We start from the raw sequence: 27,959 nt of genomic DNA on the forward strand, positions 1-27,959 counted from the left end.
TGCTCCTGTTTCTAGTGATTTCCACTGAATGGGATCCCAGCACAGGCTTCTCTCCCCACGGGGCTTACCTTCCACTCTGATGTAGAAATTATTATTTTAAATGACAAATTTTATCCTGTCGTTCATAACTTAAAACACCGTTAGGCACCCTGTTTTAACTGCAGGCTAACATGCTGCATCCTGCTTCCTAGCCTGGCCTCTGTGCTCAGCATCATTTCTCGCTACTTCATCAGTTGCCCGGCAAACTCCAGACAAACAGGAGTATTGCCTTTTTGTACCGGGGTGTACACTTTTGACACCCACTGCTTTTGATCATCACAGTGGCTGGGTGTGAAGGAAGAATCATTTTGTTCTTTTAAGCATCCTGCCCTGCAAATGCTCACCTCCGTACATCCTTCAAGAAAACCTCAAACCACCACACTGACCAGTTAATTGTTTCTCCCTCTGTTGTTTCTGTTAACTTTGTTTTAATATCATGGCACACTTATCTTCACATGTGCCTGGATAAGCCAAGCTATGGCACTTCCCTTCTTGAACAAGTGCTTGCTTGTTTTAGGACCTCGAATGGTGCTACCCAGCATAGGCGTTCATTCAACAGTTGCTGGATGCCAGGGAAAGAATGAGTGGGCAGGATGCGCAACTCCGCCCTTGGATGCTCATCCCCTTTAGAGTATGGCTTAACTGATGTAGCTTGTCGTTTGCTTCTGTTCTCCTCCTGGTATGTGGAAATCGTTCTCATAATTGATCATTTCCCCCAGCTACCAAGTGATCAGTCTAAACCTGTCACCAATGCTTTGGGGTTCTACCAGTGACTGTAGCTCATTTTCCGAAGTTGTTGAAATTGAAATTCAGATTTCTCACTGGGGAGGGACTTAAAGGATTTAGCCTAGTGTCAAATTACATCGGTAGGGGCCAGACTTGACCTTGTTTTTCTGAGAACAACTGGTGCAAATGGCCCCCTCTTTTCCTTTTTCCTTCCGCTTTACCTCAGACTGAAATTCATACTTTATTGTTTATTCTACCTTTTCTATCATAAAGTTCATTTCATTGCAGGGGATACTTGTGAAATGAGTGAGATAGAGTGGTATTGATTACTAATAATAATATTGATTATTAGTAATGGTTTTAACCCAAAATATTGCTGTTTTTCCTTGTTCTTCCTCTTAAAACTTTGACTTTTGCACTGTGTGTGCGTGTGCATGTGTGTGCACGTGCATACACACTTGTGCATGTTTGCCATGGATGTATGATGTCCTGGTGTCCACAGCGCCTAGAAGAGATCATAGCCCCTGAAGCTGGAATTACAGAATGTTTTAAGCCTCCTGGTGTGGATGCTAGAAACTCAACTCTGACTTCCTGGGAGATCAGGAAGTGTTCTTAACCACTAAGCTGTGTCTCCAGCCCTTAAAATACTTTTAAAAACATTCTCTGTGCTACCCACACCACCCACGATATTTGTTTCAGTATTTTGGAGCCGCAGCCCTGCTGTACCCAGGCCTCTCTCACCTGACTTGTTGCTCTAAGAATTGCTCCCATTCGCCTGTGTCTGCATTTACTTCCCTGTCGTCATTTCCCTTCACCGCTTTTGCTGTCAGAGGCCGAATTTATCAGAGGCCGAACACAGTGGTAACACAGTGGCTTCTGTCTGGAATAGAACCTCCTTCTCTCTTCTGAGTCTAGTTATTTTATTCTGTAATTAAATGTTAGTTCCTCTCCTAAACTTAGTGAAGTTGATTTGAGCTCCCATGACACATACTGCTGTTTACTTTCCAAATGTGTCTCATGAGACTGTAGTTTGGGTCTGGGTAGGAGCAAAGCCGACCGCCCTTTGTGGCAGGGACTCCCGGCTGCGTGGCACCTTCCTTCTAGGAGCCTGGCTACTGTCACGTCATTGACATTTTCCTCTAGGAACCTGGTCCCCATCACGTGTACCGCAAATAATAAAAATCCAGAGACAGATATTGGGGTTCATCCTAAAGATCAGAAAAGCAAAGCAGCCAGTAACTGGCTCTTACCTCTGCCTTCGACCAAAATGGCAATCCCTCGTCCACGCATCCTCAGAATCACGTCATTGATGTTTCTGCAGCTAATCAATACTCCTGTTATATACTTTCTTCCCTGTCACCAAGGTTACTAACACACTCCCACCATTGCTGTCCTGATTTAATGAGAGCGCTGTAAATCTGTCCCCCACGACTTTATTTAAAGCTCTCTTAAAATATACCATAATATTTTGTGCATTGTTTTGGTCTCTTGGTTATGAATTCTGAGGTTCCTTCCCATGCTGTAAGAGTAGGCTTGGGTTTCCTCCTACAAAAGTGATCTTCTGAACACTGTGAACAGTAAACCTGACGTTAGCATTTCATGAGTGGGTAAGTGCATGTTTATGTCGCCAAGACTCCCCTAATCTCTCTGAGCTCTCTGCTATAAAGACACTTACTTCAGCTTTCCAGTTGATAAACCTGCATTTTTAGATAGGAAAACACCGTATTTAGCATGCACGGATTTAAATCCCTTGACATTTTTCTCAAAGCAACATTTGGAAGAATAAAACAACACTTAAAAGAATAAAAGTGCCATTGTCGTTCTATACACGCAGAGAAGGCGTTGTCTAAATAAACTTGCTAAAATATAAAGTAACAGCAGCTAGGAGGCCACTCTGTCCCTTCAGAGACCCGCAACACGCACTCCCAGCTTCACAGGTCTGGTCCCTGGTCCTGGCCTGAGCTCCGCCCACTCCGGTCTCCGCCCACTCCGGTCTCCGCCCACTAAGGATGCTTGTATCAGTAGAGACTTGGCCAGATTCTGCTGCTCTTGGTGTCTTCCTCGCGCCTCAGATGAAAGTAACGTCTTGCTCCCCTCTCAGACACACACTTCTGCAACAAGTACTTTTCTTTAACATTAGTTATCACAGCATCTATGATGAATCGCCTCTGTCTCAAAACTCATCATTCTGTGAGTGGAAAGAAAAACTGATGAGTATGCAGGATTTCATTTCTTAAGGACCATTTTTTTTAAATGTGATAAAAGCTCTCTAAGTACCAATGCCGTGTGAGTATTTTATGTTTTTTTTAAAAAACCAGAATGAAATATATAGGATGTTAATTTTGTTTAATTTAGCTTAATTACTAAAGGATTGGAAAACATAACCCTCCTTACATGCTCCCAAAGTCTTGGGTGGTATTAAAAAGAGCTTAAAGGCTGGTTGCCATGGCGGGGAGAAAGGACGATTGTCAACAGGATGGCACCAAAGAAGATGGCTTCTCACATCCTCCTTTCTCCCCCATCGTTCATTGGTAGTACTGTCAGTTGGGAAACAGGGCGCGGGAGGGGGCTGTGCACAGTGTGATACCATATTCTTCTCTGCAAACTGAATTCCCTGTAATGCCGAGCACGGGCGAGGTGGATCCCCAGCAGTGACGCTGGGGACGCCAGTGTTTCTGGCCCGAATAGAGTACTGGGTTGCACGGTCCATCAGTTTCACATTTTTGCATGACCATGAAGAAAAACAAATGATGTTGTCTGGTGAGATGGCCTAGGCACCACCCCCCAGACAAACCCTTACAGTTCGTCTAGAAGCTAGCTGGCAGGCATTGTGCTCAGAGGCCGCTGTTCTTTCTTGCCTCTTAATTCTTGAAGAAAGACACACATACAGAGCTCTCTCCCATCCCAAATAACCATGAACGCAAAACGGGACATGTAAGGGACACATAGAACACTGGTTGTCAGAATGCCGTTGTTCAGTTTCGGTAGTGATTACAAACTTAATAATTTCACTATTACTGTATAGTCAAAATATATACTTACTTATTTTTAGTACAAGCATCTATAAAGCACCCATTTTTGTCTCATCCTATACAATAGTATGGTGAAGTCCTGCTTTTAAAACTGTATTTCTTTCTATCATATACTAGGTTGAACGCTATGAAAGCACCAATATTTTACTAGTTTTTAAATCCACAGAAACATTAATTTCACATGGCTCAGAGCAAATTTAACTATTAAAAATTAAAATAATGGTTTTCTGCTCCCTGTTAAGTTCCGTACCCTGGGGGAACGCTGGAGTTACAGGGGGCAAGAATTGATCCTGTAAGGTGCCTCAGAAGGTGGGCCCTGATGTGAGCCAAAAAGGAGGGGGGAGTGGAGAAGTAGCGGGTACACACAGGGCAGCAGCTGCGAGTACCAACAGCCTGAAGGAAAGCTGTAGGAACACAGGGAGAGCTCCTGTCCCCTGGGATAGAAATTCTCAACTTTGTAATAGTTTCTGAAAAGCATGTTTCCACAGCCTGTAAGCAGTTTCAAAACCTCTCCAATGACAACTGAACAATTATTCTTGCACTGTTTCTAATGCTTTGAGTCAGGTCTAGTATTCCTATTACAGAATATGTGGTTGTCCCAGAGTGGCCATCTTGGCCATGGTTCTGTAGCCCAAGTCAGAAGGCACGCATCCAGCTTGATGAAGACAGCTGCCTGGGCTGTCGAGACCTTCTGAAGGATAGAGGGCCAAGGCTGGCAGCTCACAGGCTGTGACTCCCTGCAGGTCATTCTGGAGGCCACCTCAGCCGTGGCTGTGGGCATCTTCATGCCTTTCCAGCCAAATCCTACTTTGCGAAGACTTCAGCCTCCAGCCTTTCTCCTTACCAGTTGTTTGTGATGGGTAACTGACCCAGCACGTTCCTCTGACTTGGCTTGTGAGAGTTTATCAAAGGTCGTTTTCCCAGCATTTGTTTTTGTGACTGCCATGGCCCTGTCAGGCCAGGCTAAGCCATGCTGGAGGTATGTTCCAGCAGTGAGGCATCTGACCAGTGGGCCACAGAACAGCGTGAACCATGGTTTTGGAATGAAAGGGGAACAACGGTTTGATAATGTGCGGGAAAACTCACTGAATGCTCCAAGGCATGGGAATGCGCCATCTTTACTTGTAGAACTAGCTATAATTTAGAAAAGTAGGAACAGAATTTATTATTTCCTTATATTTAATGAAAATTAACAAATACAGGTATGAGTATGTTTACTTATTTTCTTTTTTAAAGATCTTATATTTTGAGACCACTTTTAAGTTCATAGTGATACTGAATAGAAGGTAGAAAAATTTCCCATATACTTCCTGAACTCAGATAGACATTGAGCCCCTCCCCATTGTTAATACTCCCACCAAAGTGGTGCATTGACTCCAGTTGGCAAACCTACATGGTTACACCATTCAGAGTCCATAGCATATTTGTTGTATGGGATAAATTATTCCTCCGTGGCAGAACAAAAGAATCATGGCTCTTCCCTTGTGTTAATAATACCTGTTTTTAAAAGTCAACAATAATAATCCCCAAAACAGTATATAAATTAATCTCAGGGCTGAGTGAGATAGGGGCTAAATTACTTTCAATCTTTAAAATGTCAAAGTCGTCTTATTTCCTGTGGATGCATCAAACTGAAACTTCTGGTGATTACATTTCATTTTTCCTGATGATATAGCAAATTATATTTATTTAAGTGAATCGTCCAATATGTCTGTATGTTTGCCTTTTTAAATGAAGCTTTGTCATTGGTATCTTGTTATTATTTGGGAATAGGAAGGCCAGAAGATGAAGATACTACTGAAGCTGGCTTGTTACTAGGTCCAAAAGGAAAGGGCACATGTTGCCGTGCCACAGCAAGGGGCGGGACCGAAGGAAGGAACTGAGAGGAACACTAGGCAAGGATCCTTGCCTTGCTCTTTCGGGAAAGACAGTAGGTTTAGGATTGGTGAGGACAGATGATGTCAGCAAATTTGGAGTGAGGCACTCTCTCCAGTTGTCTCATTCCTGGTCCCAGTGTGATGAGGACAGAAGAACCCGAAAAGCCCAGAACACAAAGCAGTTTGGGCGATGGTGGGCTTCTGGTCTGTTGGTTGACATTTGCAAGTGGCTCTGGAGCGATCATATGACATCTGGACAAACTTGACTCTCCCTGGGAGAAGTAGTTTCCTCCAGCATCTGAAAGGCCACAGGCATCCGCATCAGAAATGCAGAAAGCAGAGACGTAAGTAATGCAGTGTGTGCACATATATGCATATGCAGTCACACAGGCAGATCAATGAGGATTTATGTATATTCGCTTAGGCGCTGTTTTGGCTTGTGGCAATTCCATACAAGGGAACGTTTTAAAATGATTAAAAATAAGCCTATCCCCATGGAAGACTAATTTATCAAGGAAATCTCTATGTCATATAATTTCAGATCCTAAAAACAATCTAGAGGAAAATAAGATTATAGGAAGATCAAAGGTAACCGAGACTGCAGTTGTAAGTAGAGGCCAGTGAGTTCTAAGAGCAAGGATTAGGGTGGGGTCAACAGCACTGGGTGATGGGGAGGGGAAGGGCCGGTATGCAGGCACCCTGGGGAGAGCAAGTGCAGCAACACCAAGCCAGAATGGTATCTGGCAGGCTCACAAAAGATTAGCAAGCCCATGCTTCCTGAGAGAAAGAAGTCTTGGAACATGAGCTTGCGGAGGTATCTGACAACCAGACACTGAAGGGCCTTGGAGACCATGAAAACATGGTGGGCGGTTGCTTGTTTGCATGGCTGTAGTCAAAACTGAAGCCATCTGAAGATGAGAGTTAAACCCCAGCTTCAATTGCAAACTAAGTAGCAATGGCATTTTCCTCTGTCTTCTGTTCTCAACTATTAAATTATCTTATAGCCATTTGAGATGCCTAAATTTATAATGGCAAAGTTGATTACTTTCTTTCTAGAGGTCTACATTTACAAGTTATTTTTATAGTTTAAAACAAATCAGACAAATAAAACCTTCTCCCTACAATGCCAAAGGACAACTTCAGGTCATGACTGAAGTCACGTTCTACACTGCAGAATGAGCCGGCATATATGTGGCATTTAAATAAAATGGAAAAGAGCTTTAAAAACTGACCCACCTCTGGTAAGTGTGGAGGAGGAAAAAAAGCTGTGAACAACCAAACAATTAACCGTTTGCTTTTATTTTCTACTAAATCTGAGTGGTTTTGTATTGGTATCATTTACGGAATATGAAGTAAAATCCACCCACAGTGTACTTACTGTAAGAGCGCCCACAAAGAAAACCTCATTTCAAATCTAATTGTGGACATTGTTTCTTCATTAAAAATTCATAGGGTTTGTGAATGTGTCACCTAAGTACCGGCATCTCCATTATTCCCAGCTCTTTCCCACAACCAATTCTGATCAGAATTTCAAAACACTCAGGTCTAGAAAGGTGTTCTCTGAAGAGCAGCCAAAGAAAAATAAAACAATAAGAGACATAATGAATGTGAACAAAAATAGTCACCAAACAAATAGACAAGAATCTCCACTTGTTCTTTCAGCAGACGCCACCCTCACCTCTCACCCCGCATCTTCCCATTGCTGGTACCTTCCTCATCTCAGCGACTAGTCGGTGTTTTGTCTTGTCTTTGGGTTTTTTTTTTTTTTTTGGATCTTTTTGAGACAGGATTTCTCCGTACTTTTTTGGTTCCTGCCCTGGAATTAGCTCTTGTAGACCAGGCTGGCCTCGAACTCACAGAGATCCGCCTGTCTCTGCCTCCCGAGTGCTGGGATTAAAGGCGTGTGCCACCACCACCCGGCTTCGCCAGTGTGTTTTTAGCTACGGATAAGGGGTCGCCTTGGTGTGAGCCCTCAGAAGAGACTGGAGCAGAATGCTATCCTGCATTGCTCCTATGTCCAGGCTCTTCCTTCCCTCCTCTCAAATGACCAGAACGTCAGGCTGTGGATACTGCTCACGGTATTTGCTGGGAATACATGAAACAGGCTAGACAGCCAGATGTTTCGGTGAGGTGGGCCCCATGTTGAGCTTTTCTTTTGCTTATCCTTGGTGTCTGTATGCATTTGCATCAGGAATATTGATATACTGTCTTGTACCCTTAATGCTTTAGTCAACAATACGCTCCATGTGGGATGACGGCCCCATAAAAGTATAACAGAGCTGATAATTTCCTATTGTTAAGTAATGGTGGCTACAGCCACCCAAAGGTAGTGACATAAGTATTCTTCACTAGTGCCAGTGCTAAGGGCAGCCCACACACAGTTGTGCATACTGTGTAAGGTAGTGTTATCGTTATCTTTGAGTATAATCCTTCTACTTACAATGTATAATACTTACTCATTATCTGTGAGTATAAAGTATCCTTCTACTTACCAGAGTTGCTGTAAAGCGGTGTAAGTGTGCCATGTATGCTGGCAGCTAAGTACGACACCCGGCACCTGCATCTTCCTTCCACTTGTACCAGAGAGAAGAGCTATGGAAACACAGAACGGGTGCCCTGTGGAGCCATAAACTGAAGGAGACAGAAAACACAACTTCTCACGCCTGACCCAAGGGGTCGCTGCCACCTTTCCGGGCACCTTCTGCCCTAGTCTGTCTAGGTTTGTGAAATCTACTCCATGATGTCCACACACTCGCGCGGTGGTGCAATGACAGGTGTCTCACAACCGATCCCTGCAGTTACGGGAGCGCTGACTGTCCGGGAGAGCCAGCGGCTAACATAAACTAAACTTATCACCGAGTCTGCTGCTCGCGTGGTCATGTGGATTGGCGTGTGCTTCTCAGAACTTCCTGCATCAATGGACAGTGGCTGCACTATGGCTCATAAACTTCAGAAATCACCTTTTCTCCCCCCGGAAACTTTCACATCAGAGCGCAGCAGGGGGCTTGTATCTGACAAACAATTTCAGCTCAGTACAGTTCTGATTGTGAAGATACAACTCCAATTTGGCTGTTTCATCTTGCATCACGTTTTTGCTATTAATTCACATTTCCTACATTTGCCGCCTTTTGTAATGTGGCCTGCTCAACTCCTTGACCCCCAAGTGTGTGGTGTGTCCTAAAGGTTCCTGCACTGGGTGACCACTGTCCTGGATTCTGGGTGTTCGACTGAGACGTCAAGATCACACTCTCATGCTTTCCCCTGCGTGGTCTTCTGAACCAAAACGTTTACAAAAACCAAATTGGCAAAGCAGCTTCCAAACCCCTGCCACACACAGGCTCAGCCCACCTCATCCATCACCCTGGCAATAATGGATCAACCCACAGTGTGGGTAGGAAAGCCATAAAGACCAGAATATGTCCTTTGTGGAGGGAGGGGGAGGCGGAGTTGTAATAAAGGCTGTGTAGCCTTGTGATGGAGAGCATTGCCCTGGGAAGACGGTCTTAGAAAGATCTGGATTTCAGCTGTCAGACTAGTGGCGGCTCTGCAAGGGATGTTTCCTTCTTTCAGCTCCTCCAGAAGGCATTGTGTGTCAACCCCTCCAATGCCTCCTGAGAAGGAAATTGGAAAGCATAAAGTAGAAGAACTCAGGAAGTGGCCCACAGGGGCACCCTCCTCTGACCTGCACACCCAAACTGCTTTGCGCACTTCCTAGGGGAGGCTGAGAGAACATTGTCCCTAGACCAGTGTCTGCAATGGCCTGAAGAAGTAGCTTCGGCAATGGGTAATGACTCCACCAAGCACACAGGAGATCTCGGATTCCAGTTTGTCCCTTCTTAACTAACACAGATTTGTTTTTCCAGAGCCCGGAGGCCACTGGTGATCCCTAAGATTATTAGTAAATCTTTGTTCTTTTTTATTCAGCTTGTGAATCCCTAGGACCCCCTCTCCCGACCCTTCCCTTTTTTTTCTCCGTCTTGTTTACAGTTTGTGTTGAAAGGAGAAGTAAATTCCAGGCCTCTAGCTGTCAGTATTGCTTGTGCTAGACTGTGCTGAGTACAAGAGAAAGAAATCAGATGGGAAGGGGGAGGAGTCAGATGAGGTAAGAAAAAGTAATAGTGGCCTGACTGTACTTCCCAGCCCAGGACAATAGTCCTTGGCTGTCGCCAGTGACCTGAGATCCACCTCCCATCTCTGTCTCTCTAGATACATAGATTACATACATGTTACACACCAATGTATCTGTATAGCCCTTCCCTGATGCCCAGGCTGTCTTGCTGCTAGGCGCGCCCCATGGACACCGTGCAGAAGCTGTTCAACAGTCCCGTTTGCTTGCTTCCAAGTTCACCTCTGGCTCTAGATGGTGCCAGCTCAGCCACAACTGTTTCAAAACATCATGCAGTGGCCCTTTGGCCATCATAAGCCTTGTTGAACTCTAGATGACCCTAAATTACTTTCCACACTGCACAAGGGGGAAACTTCCTTGGAGAAGGTCCAGCCCATGGCCGGTGCCAATGCAGTCCTTCACTGTCCCAATTGACAGCCATGATTGATGAAAGCATCCTCGTCTTGTTCCCTTTCTTGGCGTATATGTAGCCTGCGTCTTGAGTCAGCCAGGAGACACCCTCGTACTGTCCCCTGGTATTACGCATTAACCCCAATTAAAGGCCTTGCTGAGTTTTGATCTTATTAGTAGAGAGGGCTGTGCTAGTCACAGGGACACTAGAAGCAGCTACAGAGTGGTAACAATAGCAAAGTTATCAGTGACCACTACCCAATCAACAGCAGTACCAACAGCGACAGTAGCCGTAGCAACAAGACGATAACTGCAGAAGTCTGAGACAGAAAACAGAGGCAGAGGCGACAGGGCTGCTGGACCTGTTCCAGGAAGCTGTGGGGTCTTATAGGCCAAGAGTCTCAGGCCCCCTAGCTCTAAGAACTTGCTGCTCTTAGGCTAGGGTCCCCGCACCAGAGGCCTATCCATAAGCTGGAGCACTAGCAAGTAGAGGATACTGCCAATCACTACTCCTTACTGTAGCCGAAAGGCAAAGATTACAACAGTTGCCAAGTGCCAGGGCCAGTTAAAGCCCAGAGCAACAAGCCTCCATCCTGACTACTTAGAGCCATGTCTCTGGTATCTAAATCCTGGAACAGTAGGCACCTAATGGTTCAGCATTTAGAACCATAAAGTTCTAAGTTTGGCCATCTGGTTTCCAGATCTTGGGAACACAAGGGCCTTGGCTCATCAGTTGTGATAGTTAAACTTGATTGTCATCTTGATGACAATAATAAACCTCTGGGCGTATCTGTAAGGGAGTTTCTCATTAAGTTAATTGAGGTGGGAATTCGCACCCTTAATGGAGGAGGCACATTGCCATGACTGGGGTCCTAGTCTGCATAAGAAAGAGAAAGTGAGCCCAACAGCAGCGTCTGTTTCTCCCTGACTGGGAAGACAGGGTAGCCAGTTGACCCAAGCTGCTGCTGCCTTGCCCTCCTGACCATGATAAACCATACACTGCACTGGAAGCTAAAACCGCTTTTGGTCATGAGAAGAAAGTCACTAAACCACCAGTTCTGGGGTAGCTTCTAGTCATCGACTTAGGACTCCATGTGGAGCAAAGTTTAGTTCAGTCAGTGAAGCTAATCTCTAATACCGAACCAAGTCCAATTTAGAATACAGGTCAACCCTAGGCCAACGTCATACAAGACTGGTCCTTTAGCTGTTTGCTCAATGACGATTATTACCCTGACATCAAGAGGAAAAAAAGTACACCTCTCAAGAAAGCATACCTTTGGGTGTTTCCAGCAGCAACTGTGCTGATTGACCCAGATCCTTCCACTTGGTCACCTCTGTGATGGCAGTAGAGGGTTTGGGAGGGCTGAGGAGGGCCATGACAAAGCCAGACTTACAGTCCCCATCAGACTATGTCTGTATCTGTCACAGAGGGCTGTCTCTTGGTTCATTACTGATGTGGCATCTCCAGGCTCTAACTCTGGCTGCTTTTGATGCACTACTCTGGGCCCATTCTTCTGGCTTCGTGCTACGCCCCCCTGCCCGGTTTGGAAGAAGGAAGGCATCATCAAATACTTCATATAAAAGTCTAGCAATAAGTATATTGGTGTTTTTTTCCCAGAACCTACTTATGGATTTGTTGTTGTCTGCTTATCTCAATAGGAAGGCTCCTAAGAGACTATAATTCAGGACTCTCATGCCTGCTAGTGCTTTTTGGTTTAACATATCGGTATTACTGTCAACTCTGTGAGGACAGAGTCCGTGTCTTGCACACCATTCTACTGTTGGTATTTAACACAGTATCCTGTATACCATAGTCCCTTAATGACGACCTCTTGTGAGGTTGTCTGTTTAGAGCACGGAAGTAACCTTTTATCTTGGTTCCGCCTCGGTGACAACAAAGGTCATAGGAGCGTAGCCTATATTTGTGTTGGCGGAAACCTGAGTTCCATGAATCTATGGCCACCAAGATCAGGGCTAGGGACTGAATCCAGGACTCTGCCGTTCTTTCTGATTGAGAGGAAATGGTCTCAGTCTTGGTCTTTAGAATGCTCTTTTCTTTTTTGTACAGTGCTGTAAACAGTGACCTGATATATGGTTGTGTTTTGTAGCATACTTTTCCCAAGAGGCGCCCGGATATGAGCCGCTTATCAAAATGGCATTAGTGGCATTGTATAGTAAAGACGTTCTCCAGTGAGCGCCTCCACAGAATATGGCCAGCTGGAGGTAGAGTATGAAGAGAATAGTATCCTCTTCCTGTTTGAATACCTTTATTAGAGCCCACCACATCCATTACCTTAAAATAAAAATTTCCTCATGAAAGTCTCAGTTCCCACCTCCCAAACATCTCTCAGATCAAAGAGGACCGTATCCTTACATTTGTCCGCAAGTTTCTCAGCCAGAAGAAAGGACAACACATTGCTGGCCGTTGGAAATGGACACTAGAGTGGGGGCAGGGGGTGTCTGAATAATGAGAGCGATCCCTGCTGACATGGGGCTTGGCGGAAGGAAATTATATTTTCACAAATCTGAAAACTATGAGTTTTGTTTCATGTTAACTCTATGTCTTAACTGATTTTGTTCACCTTGGGTTTGTCTGTCGAGTTGATGGGGTAGATTAAGTATGAACACCCGTCCCCCGGTTGTGCGGTCTAGGAAAATGCTCATCTTAATCATCACACAGGATGCAAGCACCGGTGGGCATTTGGGATTGACAGCCGCTGCGGATCCCGGCTGCCACCACTGCGGGGCTCAGGCACCGCTGGTCGCTGGTTATTTTCTTAAGTCATTATTTTGCAATAAACATGATCTCATAATAAACCGTAGCATTTCGAATTGCTCCAGAATAAGAATATCAGAGGCCTGGAAGAACAGGAGATCTTTTTCATTTAGCCTAGAAAGGGAGAAACGCGATAATGCCCCTGGGAATTCTTTCGGAATATTTGCTTAGGCTGGGCGTAAGCCATCTAGCTGCGAAGATAAACTGTGGCAGCCGTGGCGATATACTGGAATTCCCACAAAGAACATTCAGCATGATTTCTTTTTTTATAAATAATAAAACCGTAAATAAAAATGATTACCCTCAGCTAACATGAAATTATATTCAGGACCCCAGGCCTGATGTTTTTTTCTCGTATCTGTGGTTTTCAGGCTCAGTGTTGGCCGGCTCCTCCCTCTTCCGTCCTCTTTCCTCTGTCCTCCTTCCTGGGTTAGGTAGTTTATGGGCATGGAACCGGAACTGGAGGTGGGGTAGGTGGTTGACCTTGAAGCGAGTCTGGGAGTGGAGGGACAGGGGAACTTTACCTCCCAGGCTTTCAGTAGGCCGGAGACTGAGAGGGCCTTGAAGCCGTGCAGGGTTCAGCAGCTTCCCGCCCCCAGGTCTCACCCCACATCCTCGCACAAGCACGATCGGCATTCACAGCTGACAATATAATTTTCCTATTGTGATTTTGGATGAGATTTTGATCATTTTGCTTTTGAAATTATTTGCTTATGAGTTATGGCTTTTCATCTAAAACCAGCTCTTATGTCTTCATAATTGTGCGGACTCAGGAGCCCTGCACAGCGAGCGAGCCTGCTGACAAACTGTCTTCCACTGTAATGACTTTCATCTGAATGCCAAATTTGACAAGAATTGTCCTAATTCAAAATTTATGGGCATTTAATGAAATAATTCTTTATTTTACATAACGCACTTTTCACCGGATGCTAGCTCAAAACATGCTCAGGTCTCCAGCCTTACTGTGGATGATCTCATGCCCCCAGCGCCTAACTGATAATGCGGCCACAGTTAAGGGACAGGCGGGGACAGTGGGTGGGGCAGCAGGCAGGGGCGGGGGCGGCATCCCCTTTCATCTAGAAGACTAGTAGGAAAGGGGTTCTCCTTGAGCTAGTCTTCCAAATGCCACTCCCACACAGAAATTCTGCCTGACTTCTTTTTGTTTAGAGGTTTTTTCTCCACTCGCTTTTCTTTCTCATGTATTCTTTTGACAGCTGCACGCATGTAAATTAATGAAATTTGCCCCTTTTACCTTCCAGTGCTCCATCTCTTCCTCTCTCCTCCTGCTGAGCCCCTCTATTTCCTGTTACATCCCCTCTTCCTACTCGTGTGTGTTTTGCAGGTGTGTACCCACCGAGCTTACATAGGGCTCCTGCTTAAGTGTGGGCTGGAGGTGTTCTACTGAAACCTGGGCCACTCAACAGTGACTATCACCACTGAAAGTCTCACCCTCTCTAAGCAGCCACCACTAACTGTTGGTTGGCCCTGAGGAGGGGATGGAGCCTCAGGATGGATGCTGATTGACTAGATCTTGTGTGGGTCCTGTGCAAGCAACTGCAGTTGCAGTGAGGTAGGAGCCCATAGGACATATGAGGTCCAGAACACACTCTTTTGCAGCAGTCCTGCCCAGCCTCTGCCTTTTAAAATGTCTCCACCCCTCTTCTTCAGTGTTCCCTGAGCCTTGGGTGAGGAGATGTGATACTGTCTCCCACTTACGGAATCAGTTATTTATACTTTGAGCAGTTATGAGACTCTATATTGAACTGCTGTCCACTCCAAAGAAATTCTCTGATGAGAACAAGAGGTTTAAAAGGCAGCTTGATATTATGCCCAGTTAGCAAATTAATACTACTGGGGTGGGTTTATTGCATTTTAATTGATTTTTATTGAGCTCCACATTTTTCTCTGCTTCCCTTCCTGCCTCTCCCCTCCCCTTCAACCCTCTCCCAAGATCCCCATGCTTTCAATTTACTCAGGAGATTTTGTCTTTCTTTACTTCCCATGTAAATTAGATCTATGTATGTCTCTCTTAGGGTCCTCATTGTTATCTAGGTTCACTGGTGTTATGATTTGTGGGCTGGTTTTATTTGCTTTGTGTTTGAAAGCCACTTATGAGTAATGTACCACATTTTCCTTATCCATTCTTCTGTCGAGGGGCATTTAGGTTGTTTCCAGGTTCTGGCTATGACAAACAGTGCTGCTATGAACATAGTCGAGCACATGCCCTTGTGGCACGATTGAGCATCCTTCGGATATATACCCAAAAGTGGTATTATTGGGTCTTGAGAAAGGTTGTTTCCTAATTATCTGAGAAATCACCACACTGACATCCAAAGGGCCTGTAGTACTGGATTCTTTCTTGGGGCCTCTGACCTCCCCAACTCCGGATTGTTGCGTAGGTTTACAGTACTGGGCATGACTTTCTCTTATGGAGTGGGTCTTAAATTCAATCAGAAAATGATTGATTGGCCCCAGTCAGTTGCGCCACTGGGCCTGTCTTCCCAGACTGGCTGTTATGTTAGCTGGCCGAGTTCACAGCCAGGTAACACTATTGCTAATGGACTTTTCTCCCGTAGGCAGCCTGCTTTGCACCTACCAGCTCTGTCAAAGCTGGGCACCGGGGAGGAAGCTTCCAGGTCAGGTTCAGCTTGGTTTCTCCACGTCCTATAGCCAACAATATGTGGTACCTACAGCAATAGGGTTTTATTACCAAGTTCTGCTGGGCAACCAAAAGCAGCAGCCATACCACTGTTGTCTTGAGGATCTTTGGGACCGCCCTGGCCAATTTTAGGAAGGTATTCCACACTTGATACTGGGACATTTGTTTAATAATTTGTGCTCTGAAAGGAGTATTGTCCTCCTGTGTAAGACACCTCCATCGAACATCTCTTAAAGCTGTATTTGCACTAAGAACCCTCAGTATTAGTTGTCCTTGCCTCATCCCCTCCTCTGCCCCACCTTCCAACCCTCTTGTCACTTAAACCTCCCTCCCTGTCCTTCCCTTTTGCCTCTTCATATAGAGGAGGTCATTTGACTGCGATCAAGGGAACAGTGTGTTTGGTTTCTTAAAGGGCAAATGTCTCCCCTTGTGGACTCAGGTTGGAGGGTAGTACATTTATTGTAGTACCTTTATGGAAGCCTAGGCAAGATAGAAAGGGCAGGCCTGTTAGTACTGTAGCAGCAAGGCGTGGCAGTGACCTTCAGTAACCTCAATGCCAGAGCTGTCCCTAGAGCGTTGTTCGACAGGTGGGCAAGGAATGACCTTGAACTTCTGGTCCCACTGCTTTCTCCTCTTGAACTGTCTATGGGCTTCACCACCAGGCCAGTTTTCCATGGTGGGATTGAACCCAGAGTTTTGTGCACATGAGGCAAGCACTGAACTCCACCTGCAGCTCTCAGGCAGTCTTTCTAATTTATGAATCGTATAGACTCCTGGAGTCTCGACACATTTCTGTGTGCACCCTCACCCACCTCCAGCCTGTCTGGGTTCAAGCCCCAAAGGCCATCTTCTCCCCTGGGTGCCTCCATGTGAGTCTTGCGGAACCCAAGCCCCAGCATTCAGAGTGCTCCTGCCAGGCTGGTTTCTTCTAGCAAATGCCCAGCATTTGCATCAGGCTTTGTGCCCCTTCATTCCTAAGAATGCCTGCCATGAAGTAAGCACACCATTTGATTGGGATCTGGGAATTCCACCGTCCTTACCCACTTGTTCCTCACCAGAGCAGGCAGTCTTTTAGAGAAAGGAAAGGCAGGTATCTGTGGGAATTTAGAGGAAGAAAAAGCTAGGCCTCTGGCCTGGGGCCATCCATTAGAGAGGTGAGAGCTACTGCATCTGTAAGTCCTAGGATTTCTTGGCTACAGGGGCAATCCTTTATTCATAGGGCTGCAATGACATCATTAAGAACCCATTAGCTTAAAGAATAACCAACTCCTTCTTTGTGGCTCTTCTAAAGGAACTAACTGCTAAGCAGGATGAGCCACTGGTTCAGGCTGGTCAGGGTACAGGATCTGGATTTTATTGCAGGTGGATTTCCATAGACTCAACAGTGCTCTGCCCTGGGCTCTTTGGAGATAGATAACTCATTTACCAGGGTTTACAGCTATTTAGGGGTCAGTTATTTACCCAAGACAATTAAAATGTTTGACTTTGTGTCCTAATCTTTTTTCCATGCATGGGTCAAGGTATAAACAAGCACATAATGAAAACACCGAGCCACCCCACAGCAGAGTCTGTTCAATGATGTAGGGTTTCCGCACTTGTTTTGTAAGAATGTAATGTTTGCAGAAAATGGTTTCTGTGTATCAGTGTGGCCAAGAAGTATGTAACAGATACAATCTTTTTATAGTATACATGTGTAAAAATTATTCTTTAATGTGTTTGCTTATGTCCTCGGTATGAAGAATTAATCTCTCTTGATAGTTCTATCTTTGAAGCCTAGAATTTGCCTGAAGTCATGCTCAACATTGGCTCCTTTCTCTAAAGGAGTCTTTCCCAGGTCTCTCTTGCTCAAACCTTATAGCCCATGGCTCCTTGTCTCAGTTAACGCTTCCATTTACCTACAGCTCTCTGGTTGGCTTACGCCACAGAGCCCCCACAGGTGAATTCGAAGAGAAAAGAGAATAAAAATTGAGAAAGGGCTTACCAGCCGTGGGGAGTTAGCTTCGACCTTACTTACTTCATAAATGTGTCTATGACTTGCTTAGATGGTGGTGAAGAGTCAAGGACCCTCTTCCAGGGATTGCTGTCTCCTTTTTTTCTAAGGCTGTGGAAGTAGGCCTGAAGCCAGAAATCAGATTTAGATCTCTTCTCCAGGTAAGGGGACTGGTAGAGAGGGAACTTGTCCAATCTTAGGACTGTTTGAAATGGGGGTCAAGCATCAGCTTTGGCTATGAATGGGAAACCCTGTCAGACCATTCTGGAGATTTCTGTACTGGGAGAAACTGGAACTGATGGATTTCAAGTACCATTTAATTATGCACACCACGGTGCTCTGAGCTGAGGTGTGTTCATCATGAATCCCAGGGGCTCGGCTGTAATGAGGGCTCATCAATCCAAGCTCAGGTTTACTGGTAATGGTGCTTCTCTTAATAACTCACTCGCTCCGGGTAGAGCAATGATAATTGTTTTAATCTTGACATATTTAGAAGGCAGAGAGCAACCCAAGAGAACATACAGATATGGAAGGTGCTGACTGACATTTGTCCACAAGAAACCTGGTTGAGCTATTACATTTCCCACAAATACTCTTCAAATACAATATTGCCCTTTCCAGGAATCCTGAAGTAGTCTCTCGGTGGAAGGTCATGGGTTTTGAAAGCTGTTTTCAGAGACCTAAAAATTACAGACAGTCATGAGAGTATCCTGGTCCTCTTTCCTTTCTGTTCTTAATGGCAAGAGTAGTCCTTTTTCCTGAAGGTCTCAAGATAGCTCCTTGATGATTTGTTCAATCTAGAAATATGAAGTGTAGCATTTTTGAAAAGCAAAGGCTTCCTGAGAAAAGTAATTGCACCCGCCATTTCTCTGCACACACACACACACACACACACACACACACACACACACAGAGAGAGAGAGAGAGAGAGAGAGAGAGAGAGAGAGAGAGAGAGAGAGAGAGAGATCTAAAATGTTGAATAGTATTAAGCATTTTTCTTCTACCCATGTGTGTTGACTCACATGGTCCAGTCTCAAGTCTCTTTTGGTCCTGTTATCAGAGTGTATCATTTCAGAGGAGCGCTGCCTCCTTGCCTGCCTGCCCGCCCATCCTCCTGCTCACCCATCTTTGCTTGCCCTTCTCCTGAAGACGGACAACATGTTGAGGGTGAGGTAATGCCTCGCCCATTCTGTGGTCATTACTTCCCTAAGATAAAAGGAAGATGATTTACTGCTTAAAATTGGCTGCTTGACAAAGTAGAAAAATGGAGGATATAATCACAGTCCCCATAATAGAATATAGTGTTTGAGAACCGGCCAGATCTGCTTTTCATCTTCTGTGGTACATGCCAAATTGAAACTCTCCTTTCTTCCAATGATTTCACCTCCTTCCTACTCTACACTTATGCCTCTGTCATGCTAATGTGCTGGTTAGTGGACCTGGAGATGCAGTTGGTAACAGACCTGGGCTATTTCGAACAGCAGCTGCAAGAAACCTCACCCTTGACCCTGCGCTGGGGGAGGTTTGGGACCTAAAGTTTCTCTTATATTCCTGGACACATTTTTCTCAAACTGTTTTTCTCTGATGCTTAAAATCCATCTTCATTCTAGTTTCCAAGAGGCATTCTCCCTATTGTGTTCTTTAATTCAAACCTCCAAGCCTTGGGGTTGAACTCTGGCATCCAACTGTTCGGTGTTAATGTTCCCAATTTTCTTTACATGTTCTTTCCTTTTCTCTTCTTATACACACACGCTTTTGAAAGTGTATAGATACTTAATATTTATGTGGAGGGCACGAGGGAGTGATCCTGCCACATCTTGTGCTCTTGTTGGGTATTGACAAGTTCACTTAGCCTTCCTAACTTTAGCATTGACTGCTAACTAGCAGGGAGAGGTGGTTATGTCCAGACTTAGATCCATTCTCTGTAAATAGAGACTGCTTTTTTGTTTCCCGACCACCCAGACCCAAATAGTCACACAAAACTATATTAATTACAACACTGTTTTACCAATAACCCAAGTGTATTCTTAGCTAGGTCTTGAATTAACCCATTTCTATTACTTTGTGTATTGCCATGAGGCTGTGGCCTACCAGTAATGTTCTAGCATCTTTCTCCTTTGGCAGCTACATGACATCTCCCTGACTCTGCCTTCTTTCTCCCTGCATTCAGTTTAGATTTGCCCCCACCTGTATTCTGCCCTGCCATGGGCCAAAACAGCTTCTTTATTAACCAGTGGTAATAAAAACATATGCATAGCATTCAGAGGGGAATCCCACATCAGTTCTCCAGTAAGGGTTTAGGTAGAGGGGGAGCTGAGTATGTAAGGTGAGAAAGGCTGGTACGTGGAAGGCACGGGACGATAACACTGAGGAACGATTACATAACTCCTTCTTTTTTGTCTTAAAGACATCACTGAAGGAAGAATGATGAGAATAGTGATGGTGTCTCTTTTCAGGTACACTGTGATGGGAATGTCTAGCCTGACAGTTTTGAAAAGTCTACAGTAATTTTATAACTGTACAAGTAATGGGGGGGGGCGGTGTCAAATGACAGTGTTTGATTCTGTGGATTCGGCAGGAGCTCTTACATAGTTTGTCCTCTCCCTCGGTTTACCTCTGCACAGCAATGACCTCTGCTTTCTCCTAATTTCAAAGAAGGATCCTCTTACCTTTGTTAAATAGAGTAGTACTACTTGAGGCAGGGTGGGGGAACTGGAGAGCTGGCTCAGTGGTTAGGAGGACTTATTGCTCTTGTGCCAGATGTGATTTGGTTCCCAGTACCTACGTGGTGGCTCACAACCAACCATCCGTAGCTCCAATTCCAGGGGCTCTGGTACTGCCTTTTGACCCTGCAGGTCATATACATATGTGTCCTTGGTACATATACATATATATGCAGGCAAACACTCATACCCATAAAATGATACTACTATTTAACAAATCTCCCCATTAATCTGTTCTACCTAAAACTCCACCAAAACCTTAGTGGTCTTCTTTGCTACTAATTGGCAGATAGTGATCATTAATAAGCATTTAGAATCCTGTATATTTACCAGACTTAAAAACTCTATAATATTTTTTCATCTAGGATCTTAGGTCATCTCTTATCATCTGTCTTTTCATTACCACCTTTAAGCTGTTTCAAAGTGTTCCCAATACTCAAAAGAATTAAGAAGCAATGTAGATTTGCTGGTATTTCTGCACCATGCATGTATTGTGCTGCTGGCTCCAGGGTGGGCTAGCATGGTGAATCATCTTAATCATGCCGGGCATAGATCTGATCAGAGAGTGGTGCTAGAACAGCATCATGGGAGTGCATAGGAGAGAGCCCACAGCTCCTGTCTTCTCCCTCAAGAAGACCAATGGCATCTTTCTTCAGGTTCATTGGGATTTACACCATTTGCTCTCCTGTGAACCCTCTGATATTCTGTGATATTATAGAGATGAGTCACTGTGACTATAGTGACCCATCTCCATAATCATGGCCTCCACTGATCCCGTCTCTAGTCCTTGGAAAGTGTCAGCTTTTGGGTGTTCTTACCATGTGTTTGGTTGTTGTTTATTTGTTTGTTTTGAAGTGTTTGCATGTATGAATGTGTTTAGGTTCATTTTCCTTTTTTTTGCATGTGTATGGGTATTTGTCTGCATATATGTATATCTGTGCACCACGTATGTGTAGTACCCATGGAGCTCAGCCCTCAGATTCCCTGAGACTGGAATTGCAGATAGTTGTGAGACACCTTATGGTGTTCTGAGACTCAAACCTGAGTCCTCTGGAAGAGTAGCCAGTGCTGTTAATCGCCGAGCCATGGTTCCACCTCTCCACTACTACCCCTACCCCCCTTTTAAACCATGTTTTGAAGAGCAGCTTCATTCTGTCCCCTGCCCCCAAATGAGCAGATTCTTCCCATCCTGAGCAGTGAAACACTCAGTGCTTAAGATGACTTATTTCTCTATAGAAAACACAGGGAAAACACTCTGCAGAACTTATTGTTGTGCTCTGTGTTTGTGAAAAGAAACAGAGTTTTAGAAAACAAATGTAAAACCCACAGCTTTCTGGTTGTTCTTGAGTGGAAAGGTTGCTCTGGAGTTCCCTGGTACACTGTGGGAGAAGCAGAGCGCTTCCTGCATTATCACAGACAATTGTTTGAAAAACATGACATTAACATATACGTAGCGTATGTCTAGTTGTATGCTAGCCCATCACTTTAATCTGTGAAATGTCTCTCTAAGCTATGAAGTGCTCAACAAGTGCCCTGCAGCTGAACACCAGTAGTAGACATACTCTTTAAGGTAGGAAAACACGAATTTGGATTGGAAATGCAGCCTTATAGCACACACATAACCTACAGCTAATAAAGAGTTCCTAACAAATGAAACTTCAGCTATCCCGGGACAGAAGTTGGCTTTGATCTCAGCTCTCTTAAAGACACTAATAAAACTCAATCTGTCATTGTAATGGTTTTTCTATTAAAATAGGCACGAGTCTAAGGAATTAGGTCAAGCGAATTCATTTTTTTTTTATTTTTTTATTGATAAAAGGAGGATAAAGAAAAGAGAAAAAAAAAACAAATTTCCACCTCCTCCCACCAGCCTCCCATTTCCCTCCCCCTCCTCCCACTCTTCTCCCCCTCCTCCCACCCCTCTCCCCTTCCCCCCACTCCTCTCCCCCTCCCTTTCCAGTCCAGAGAGCTGTCAGGGTTCCCTGCCCTGTGGTACGTCCTAGGTCCTCCCCCCTCCATCCATATCTAGGAAGGTGAACATCCAGACTGGCTAGGCTCCCACCAAGCCAGCACATGGCATAGGATCAAAACCGCGTGCCATTGTCCTTGGCGTCTCATCAGCCCTCATTGTTCGCCATGTTCCGAGAGTCCAGTTTTATCCCATGCTTTTTCTGGTAACAGTCCAGCTGGCCTTGGTGAGCTCGCAGTAGATCATCTCCATTGTCTCAGTGGGTGGGTGCACTCCTCGTGGTCCCGACATCTTTGCTCATGTTCTCACTCCTTCTGCTCCTCATTGGGACCTTGGGAGCTCAGTCCAGTGCTCCAGTGTGGGTCTCTGTCTCTATCTCCATCCATCGCCAGATGTAAGTTCTAGGATGGTATGCAAGATCCCATCAAAATTCTTCACAGATCTGGAGAGGACAATAATCAACTTTATATGGAAAAACAAAAAACCCAGGATAGCCAAAACAATCCTTTACAATAAAGGATCTTCTGGAGGCATTACCATCCCTGACTTCAAACTCTATTACAGAGCTACAGTAATGAAAACAGGGTGGTACTGGCATAAAAACAGAGAAGTCGACCAATGGAATCGTATAGAAGACCCGGACTTTATCCCACAAACCTATGAACACCTCATTTTCGATAAAGGAGCTAAAAGTTTACATTGGAAGAAAGAAAGCATCTTCAACAAATGGTGCTGGCACAACTGGATGTCAACCTGTAGAAGAATGAAAATAGACCCATATCTATCACCGTGCACAAAACTCAAGTCCAAATGGATTAAAGATCTCAATATCAGCCCGAAAACACTGAACCTGATAGAAGAGAAAGTGGGCAATACCCTACAACAGATGGGCACAGGCGATCGCTTCTTAGGTATAACCCCAGAAGCACAGACATTAAGGGCAACATTGAATAAATGGGACCTACTAAAACTGAGAAGCTTCTGTAAAGCAAAGGACACTGTCACTAAGACACAAAGGCAACCTACTGACTGGGAGAAGATCTTCACCAACCCCGCAACAGACAAAGGTCTGATCTCCAAAATATATAGAGAACTCAAGAAACTAGACTTTAAAATGCTAATTAACCCAATTAAAAAATGGGGCGCTGAACTGAACAGAGAATTCTCAACAGAAGAAGTTCAAATGACCAAAAGACACTTAAGGTCATGCTCAACCTCCTTAGCGATCAGGGAAATGCAAATCAAAACAACTTTGAGATATCATCTTACACCTGTAAGATTGGCTAAAGCGAATTCATTTTTATAAAAATCAAATATTCTTAAGACCTCACTGATTTTTGTCCTGTTTTTAGCAGGAATCTCCTTTTTTTGTGGACAGTCACAGATTAATTTTCTTCTTAAAAATATTTGTGCTTGCTGTGTATAGAGTTAGAAAAAACAGGAAGGCCCTGCACTTTCCCAAGCAGAAGCAGCCCATGTTCCTCCTAAACTGGAATACTTCTGTAGGCTTGGTGAGGGTTAAGATATTTTTGCCTGGTTGATATAACCTAGCGAAGTACTGAGCAAAAATGTATCTTGTTAAACATTTGGGAAATTAGGTGTAAGATTTCAGCCTTCGGTATATTTCACTAGAGAACAGGTTGGAGGTCCATTATGCCCAGGCAGAGCTCTCCTGTTATCTTTGACATTCTGTACATCTGACTGCTTTATAATGATAATCCCCCCATAAAACCTGTAAGCAGAAACCGCCAATTTCATAATTTGTCCGGAAGCTCTTAAAAGCTTTTGTATTTGCATAGAAAGGAAAAGCTGGAGAGGAAAAAAATCATCTATCTTTTATATGGTATTATTTTACAAAGGAATTGTGGGGAATGGAACAGCCTGCTACAGCTTAGGTGTGGTACAAAAAGCTAGGGCAACACTTGCTGTCAGAAATATCAAGTGTTATTCACTGTTTTATAATTAATTACATAATTATACACCAGAACACAAAGATCTCTGGATACCTTCATAGAAACACTGCACTTCCAAATAAAATAACAATAATTATCACCTACTATATTCAAAGTACTTTATTAGCTGTAAATATTAACTCCCCACATCTGTGTGTAAATAAGCATCATTAAGAATATTAATCTTTCCTATAGTTTAGGAATAAGAAAACTAAGGCAGGGAAGTTAGTTTGAACAATCAGTTAAGCATCGCGGTCTAGAATGGTTTAAAGAGGCCAGTACCCAACAAAAACAGTGAGTGTTAACAAATTGCAAAAGTCACTCTTGCATTCATTCATAAATCGCCAGGTAGTAACTAACATTTACAGGATACCCCTTTGATCAAGTCCGTGTGACAAAATCAGCTTTTAAAAGGATCCTGTCAGTCTGAGACCACTGGAAATACCCGGTAGAAATGAACTTGCTTCAGAGACACCATCCTAGGTTCCTAATAGCTGCATGAAGTTGTATGTAATTAAAACCATTGGATTGGGAAACTGGAGAGCTATAATTGAAAGTCACAGAGCTCAAGATAGGGATAAATGAAAGTTTAAAAACCACATCCCGCTAATAGAGCAATCGTTTTTGAAACAGCAGCAGATTGTTAAGGTATCTGTGAAAGATACAGAGAGAGGCCATGCCCGCCCCCCCAGGGCCTTCGATGCTCCTGTATAGAGCCAGAAGCTGGAAGAGACGGTGTGGAGCCAAGACAAGCTAATGCCATCCCTGTAACATTGTAGGAAAAGCCAAGGTTAAGCATAACCAGAGAGGCACAAGCCATAAAGCCAACAATGTAAGGAGATATTCTCTGATAGAGCGTTCCAGAACTGCACACTCATTAGACAGAAGAAGGAAAAAGCTGTGTGATTGATGTCCATTTGTGGAGTTCTGCGCGGCGGGAAGAGAGCCAACCCCACTTCATTTAGGGAACCAAGTAAGACAAATAGTGACCTTGTGATGATCCGAGGCTGCTCCACTACAGGACTGTTCAAGAGAAGGATGAGACATGCTTGTCCGGCTCTGCCTCGGTGCCTGCAGTGCTGGAGCAAAGAGAAAAGCATTCTGGGGCTTCACCATAGTGCTGATGAGTGGCCAGCTACAGGGCATGCATGCACTCAGCCTTGCTGTGGATTTGCTGAACGTGATTCATATGGATAGACTCTATCTTGTGGCATTTGTTGCCTGTGATAATTGGTATACCGTACATCAGCACATTCTAGATTCATTTGGTGGTGGTGCGGAACAGAAAGTTTGGATATATATGTTATGAATACAGTTTGTTTCCCAGATTGGAATCATCCACTGCTAGGTGATAGGTAATTGGGAGGAAAATGCCCAGCATCTCATTTGCCTTTCTTAGTGACAGCTAGGGATCCATTGAACTACCAAAGCCACGTTCTCATTGAGCACCTATCCTTGAGATACCGAGACGTGAGCATGCATTTTAGTTGAACCAGCAGGAAGCTTTCTGGCTTCACCGTGCTTATCAAGGGGTGGGCTACTGATCCTTGGCCCTAAGAATCAAGGAACATAACTTGAAATACTCAAACTCCACACTGTACTCAAACATTAGAATATATAAACATCTGAACAGCAATGTGACTCCTGGGAAAAGTAAATCTGCACCTAAATGAAAACAACTATTTAACTTTAGTGGTCATCTCAAGCAATCTTTGGGTTGCTCGTCTAGGTTCGCCACTGGCAAACATGCACCTAAGCTATGAATGTGTACATGGTTGACTTTTGCATTTGTAATGGTGGAGAAAAGACTATGATTTTATAATTAATGCCACAGGGAGGATCCTCATAACCTTATCAATTGTTATATTGTTATTTATATTTATTAGGAAAATTGTTGAATATAACAAAATACAATATAGATATATACAGACATGCATACATATATACACATATATACATACACTATATGCCATGTAATTCTCAAGAAAATTTGGATCGAGCAAATTTTGGGCCAGTTAAATTCGTCATTTTATAGAACTGAAAAACAAACATTTTGCCTCTGCTACTGCAGCCTTGTAGATTTCTTCCCAGGACGGGCCCTGCCATTCTTTCCCGTGGCCTCTTCTGATGATTGTTAGCTCCTTTGCCAGCCTTACAGAAAAAGAAAGAAAGAAGGTTCCTGCTTTTTTTATTCTTCCTCCCTACTTTTTGTCCTCTTTGAATACATTTCACAGATGACCGTCTTCCAAAATAACAACATCAATTAATTTTTTTTTTTAACTTGAAAAGAAACCATGTTCGCCCTAGCCTACCCTGGCTATTGGTGTGCAGTGTGTGGAAGAGGCTGTGCCGGCGCTGATAAGGTTCATAGGCAAAGAGGCTGCAGCAGGAGACTAAACCCTAACACCCTCAGAAGCCGGCCCTGAGCCAGGTGAGGTGATAAGGTGACCCGCACAGTCTCCCGTGCAGTGGCGAGGAGCCACTGTGCACAGCACGGCCGGTCAGGCAGCAAGCACCTTGAGTTCTGCGCCCTGCTGCTGAAAGTGGTTCTTTTGTGTTTTGTTCTGTGTTTAAATAGATGATAAACCATTCCTTCACCATGAATGTCCCTGCCTCACCACAATCCTCTCCTCCTCTGCAGAGTCCGATGTTCTCCGAGGGGACCCTCCACTCAACTGTCAAAGCACCTGGGCGCCCCATGGTGCTTTTCTTCCAATGGTAGATGCAGCTGAGTTCGAGAGCATTGCCCAGTGTCCTCAGGAGCTCCCCCAGATGATGGCAGCAGGTAAAGGTTGGTGGCCAGTGAGACACACACGAGATCATTTGCATTCTTACCGGCAAAGCTTGCTCAGCCATGAAAATCGGTGTGGAATCAGGGGCCAGAGCCTGGGGACAGGAGGAAGCTGTGAAATTCAAGAAAAGACAAAAAAAAAAAAAGTGAAAAATCAGATTTAACACAGTTTTCCGGTCTTCTTTTTTTCTGTTTAATTTCTGCTATTTGTTTTCTAATTTTATTTACCCATTTTATCAGCCAGTATTTTTAAGAAATAGTCTAAAAAGAGGTGATGAATTTGAAAGAGAATGAAGAGGGGGTCATGGGGGGAGTTGTTTTCTTGTTGGATGGTTAGAAAGGACACCTGGACCAGCGTAATCCTCAGAAGCAGACACATTTGTCTATCTTGCCCTTCTAGGCAGTTGGCTTCTCTCTGCTTTCTTGTAGACCCTGTCCCTTAACAAGTGTTGCCTTACAGAAGAAGGAAGTGGTTCTTCACATTTCCTCAGAGGACCCTCCTTCATGGCGTGCACAAACAGTACAGAGTTCATGCCATTAAGTTTTCTTCTAGAATGTTCCATGAACACACTTCTTTATGCTCCCATTTTTATGCGTCTGTCCTGATGCTCTTACATCTGTAGAAATTGTTCATGTAGCGTGGATCGTGGTGTTATTTTTAATGTCTTGGCTATGTGCTAGATAAAGCCTTGTATCTTTAGAAGCAAGGGAAGAGCCTTACCTGTCAACACTAAGCTGAGTTTGTTTCTCCCGCAGCAGCTGATGGTTTGGGGAGTATAGCCCTAGACACTACCCAGCTCAACATGTCTGTCACGGATCCCACAGCCTGGGCCACGGCTATGAATAACTTGGGCATGGTTCCCGTGGGGTTGCCTGGCCAGCAGCTCGTGTCTGGTAAGCTTTCTCCTG

The 27,959-nt window shown here is 44.4% G+C and overlaps 1 protein-coding gene across 5 annotated transcripts in view; it reads left to right on the top strand.

Annotated features, from left to right (window-relative positions):
* Enox1 (ecto-NOX disulfide-thiol exchanger 1) overlaps positions 1–27,959 on the top strand; it is a 565,092-nt gene that overhangs the window by 331,190 nt on the left and 205,943 nt on the right. For 4 of the 5 annotated variants that reach the window (XM_075949640.1, XM_075949642.1, XM_075949643.1 and 1 more), the window contains 2 exons: positions 26,901–27,044; positions 27,807–27,944. In XM_075949640.1, coding sequence (XP_075805755.1) covers positions 26,975–27,044; positions 27,807–27,944 — 208 coding nt within the window. In that variant the 5' untranslated portion in view covers positions 26,901–26,974. The remainder of the gene's footprint in view (positions 1–26,900; positions 27,045–27,806; positions 27,945–27,959) is intronic. The other variant, XM_075949644.1, reaches the window with a different exon arrangement.

The sequence above is a fragment of the Microtus pennsylvanicus genome, chromosome 15, assembly GCF_037038515.1.
Source record: "Microtus pennsylvanicus isolate mMicPen1 chromosome 15, mMicPen1.hap1, whole genome shotgun sequence".
Lineage (NCBI taxonomy): Eukaryota > Metazoa > Chordata > Mammalia > Rodentia > Cricetidae > Microtus > Microtus pennsylvanicus.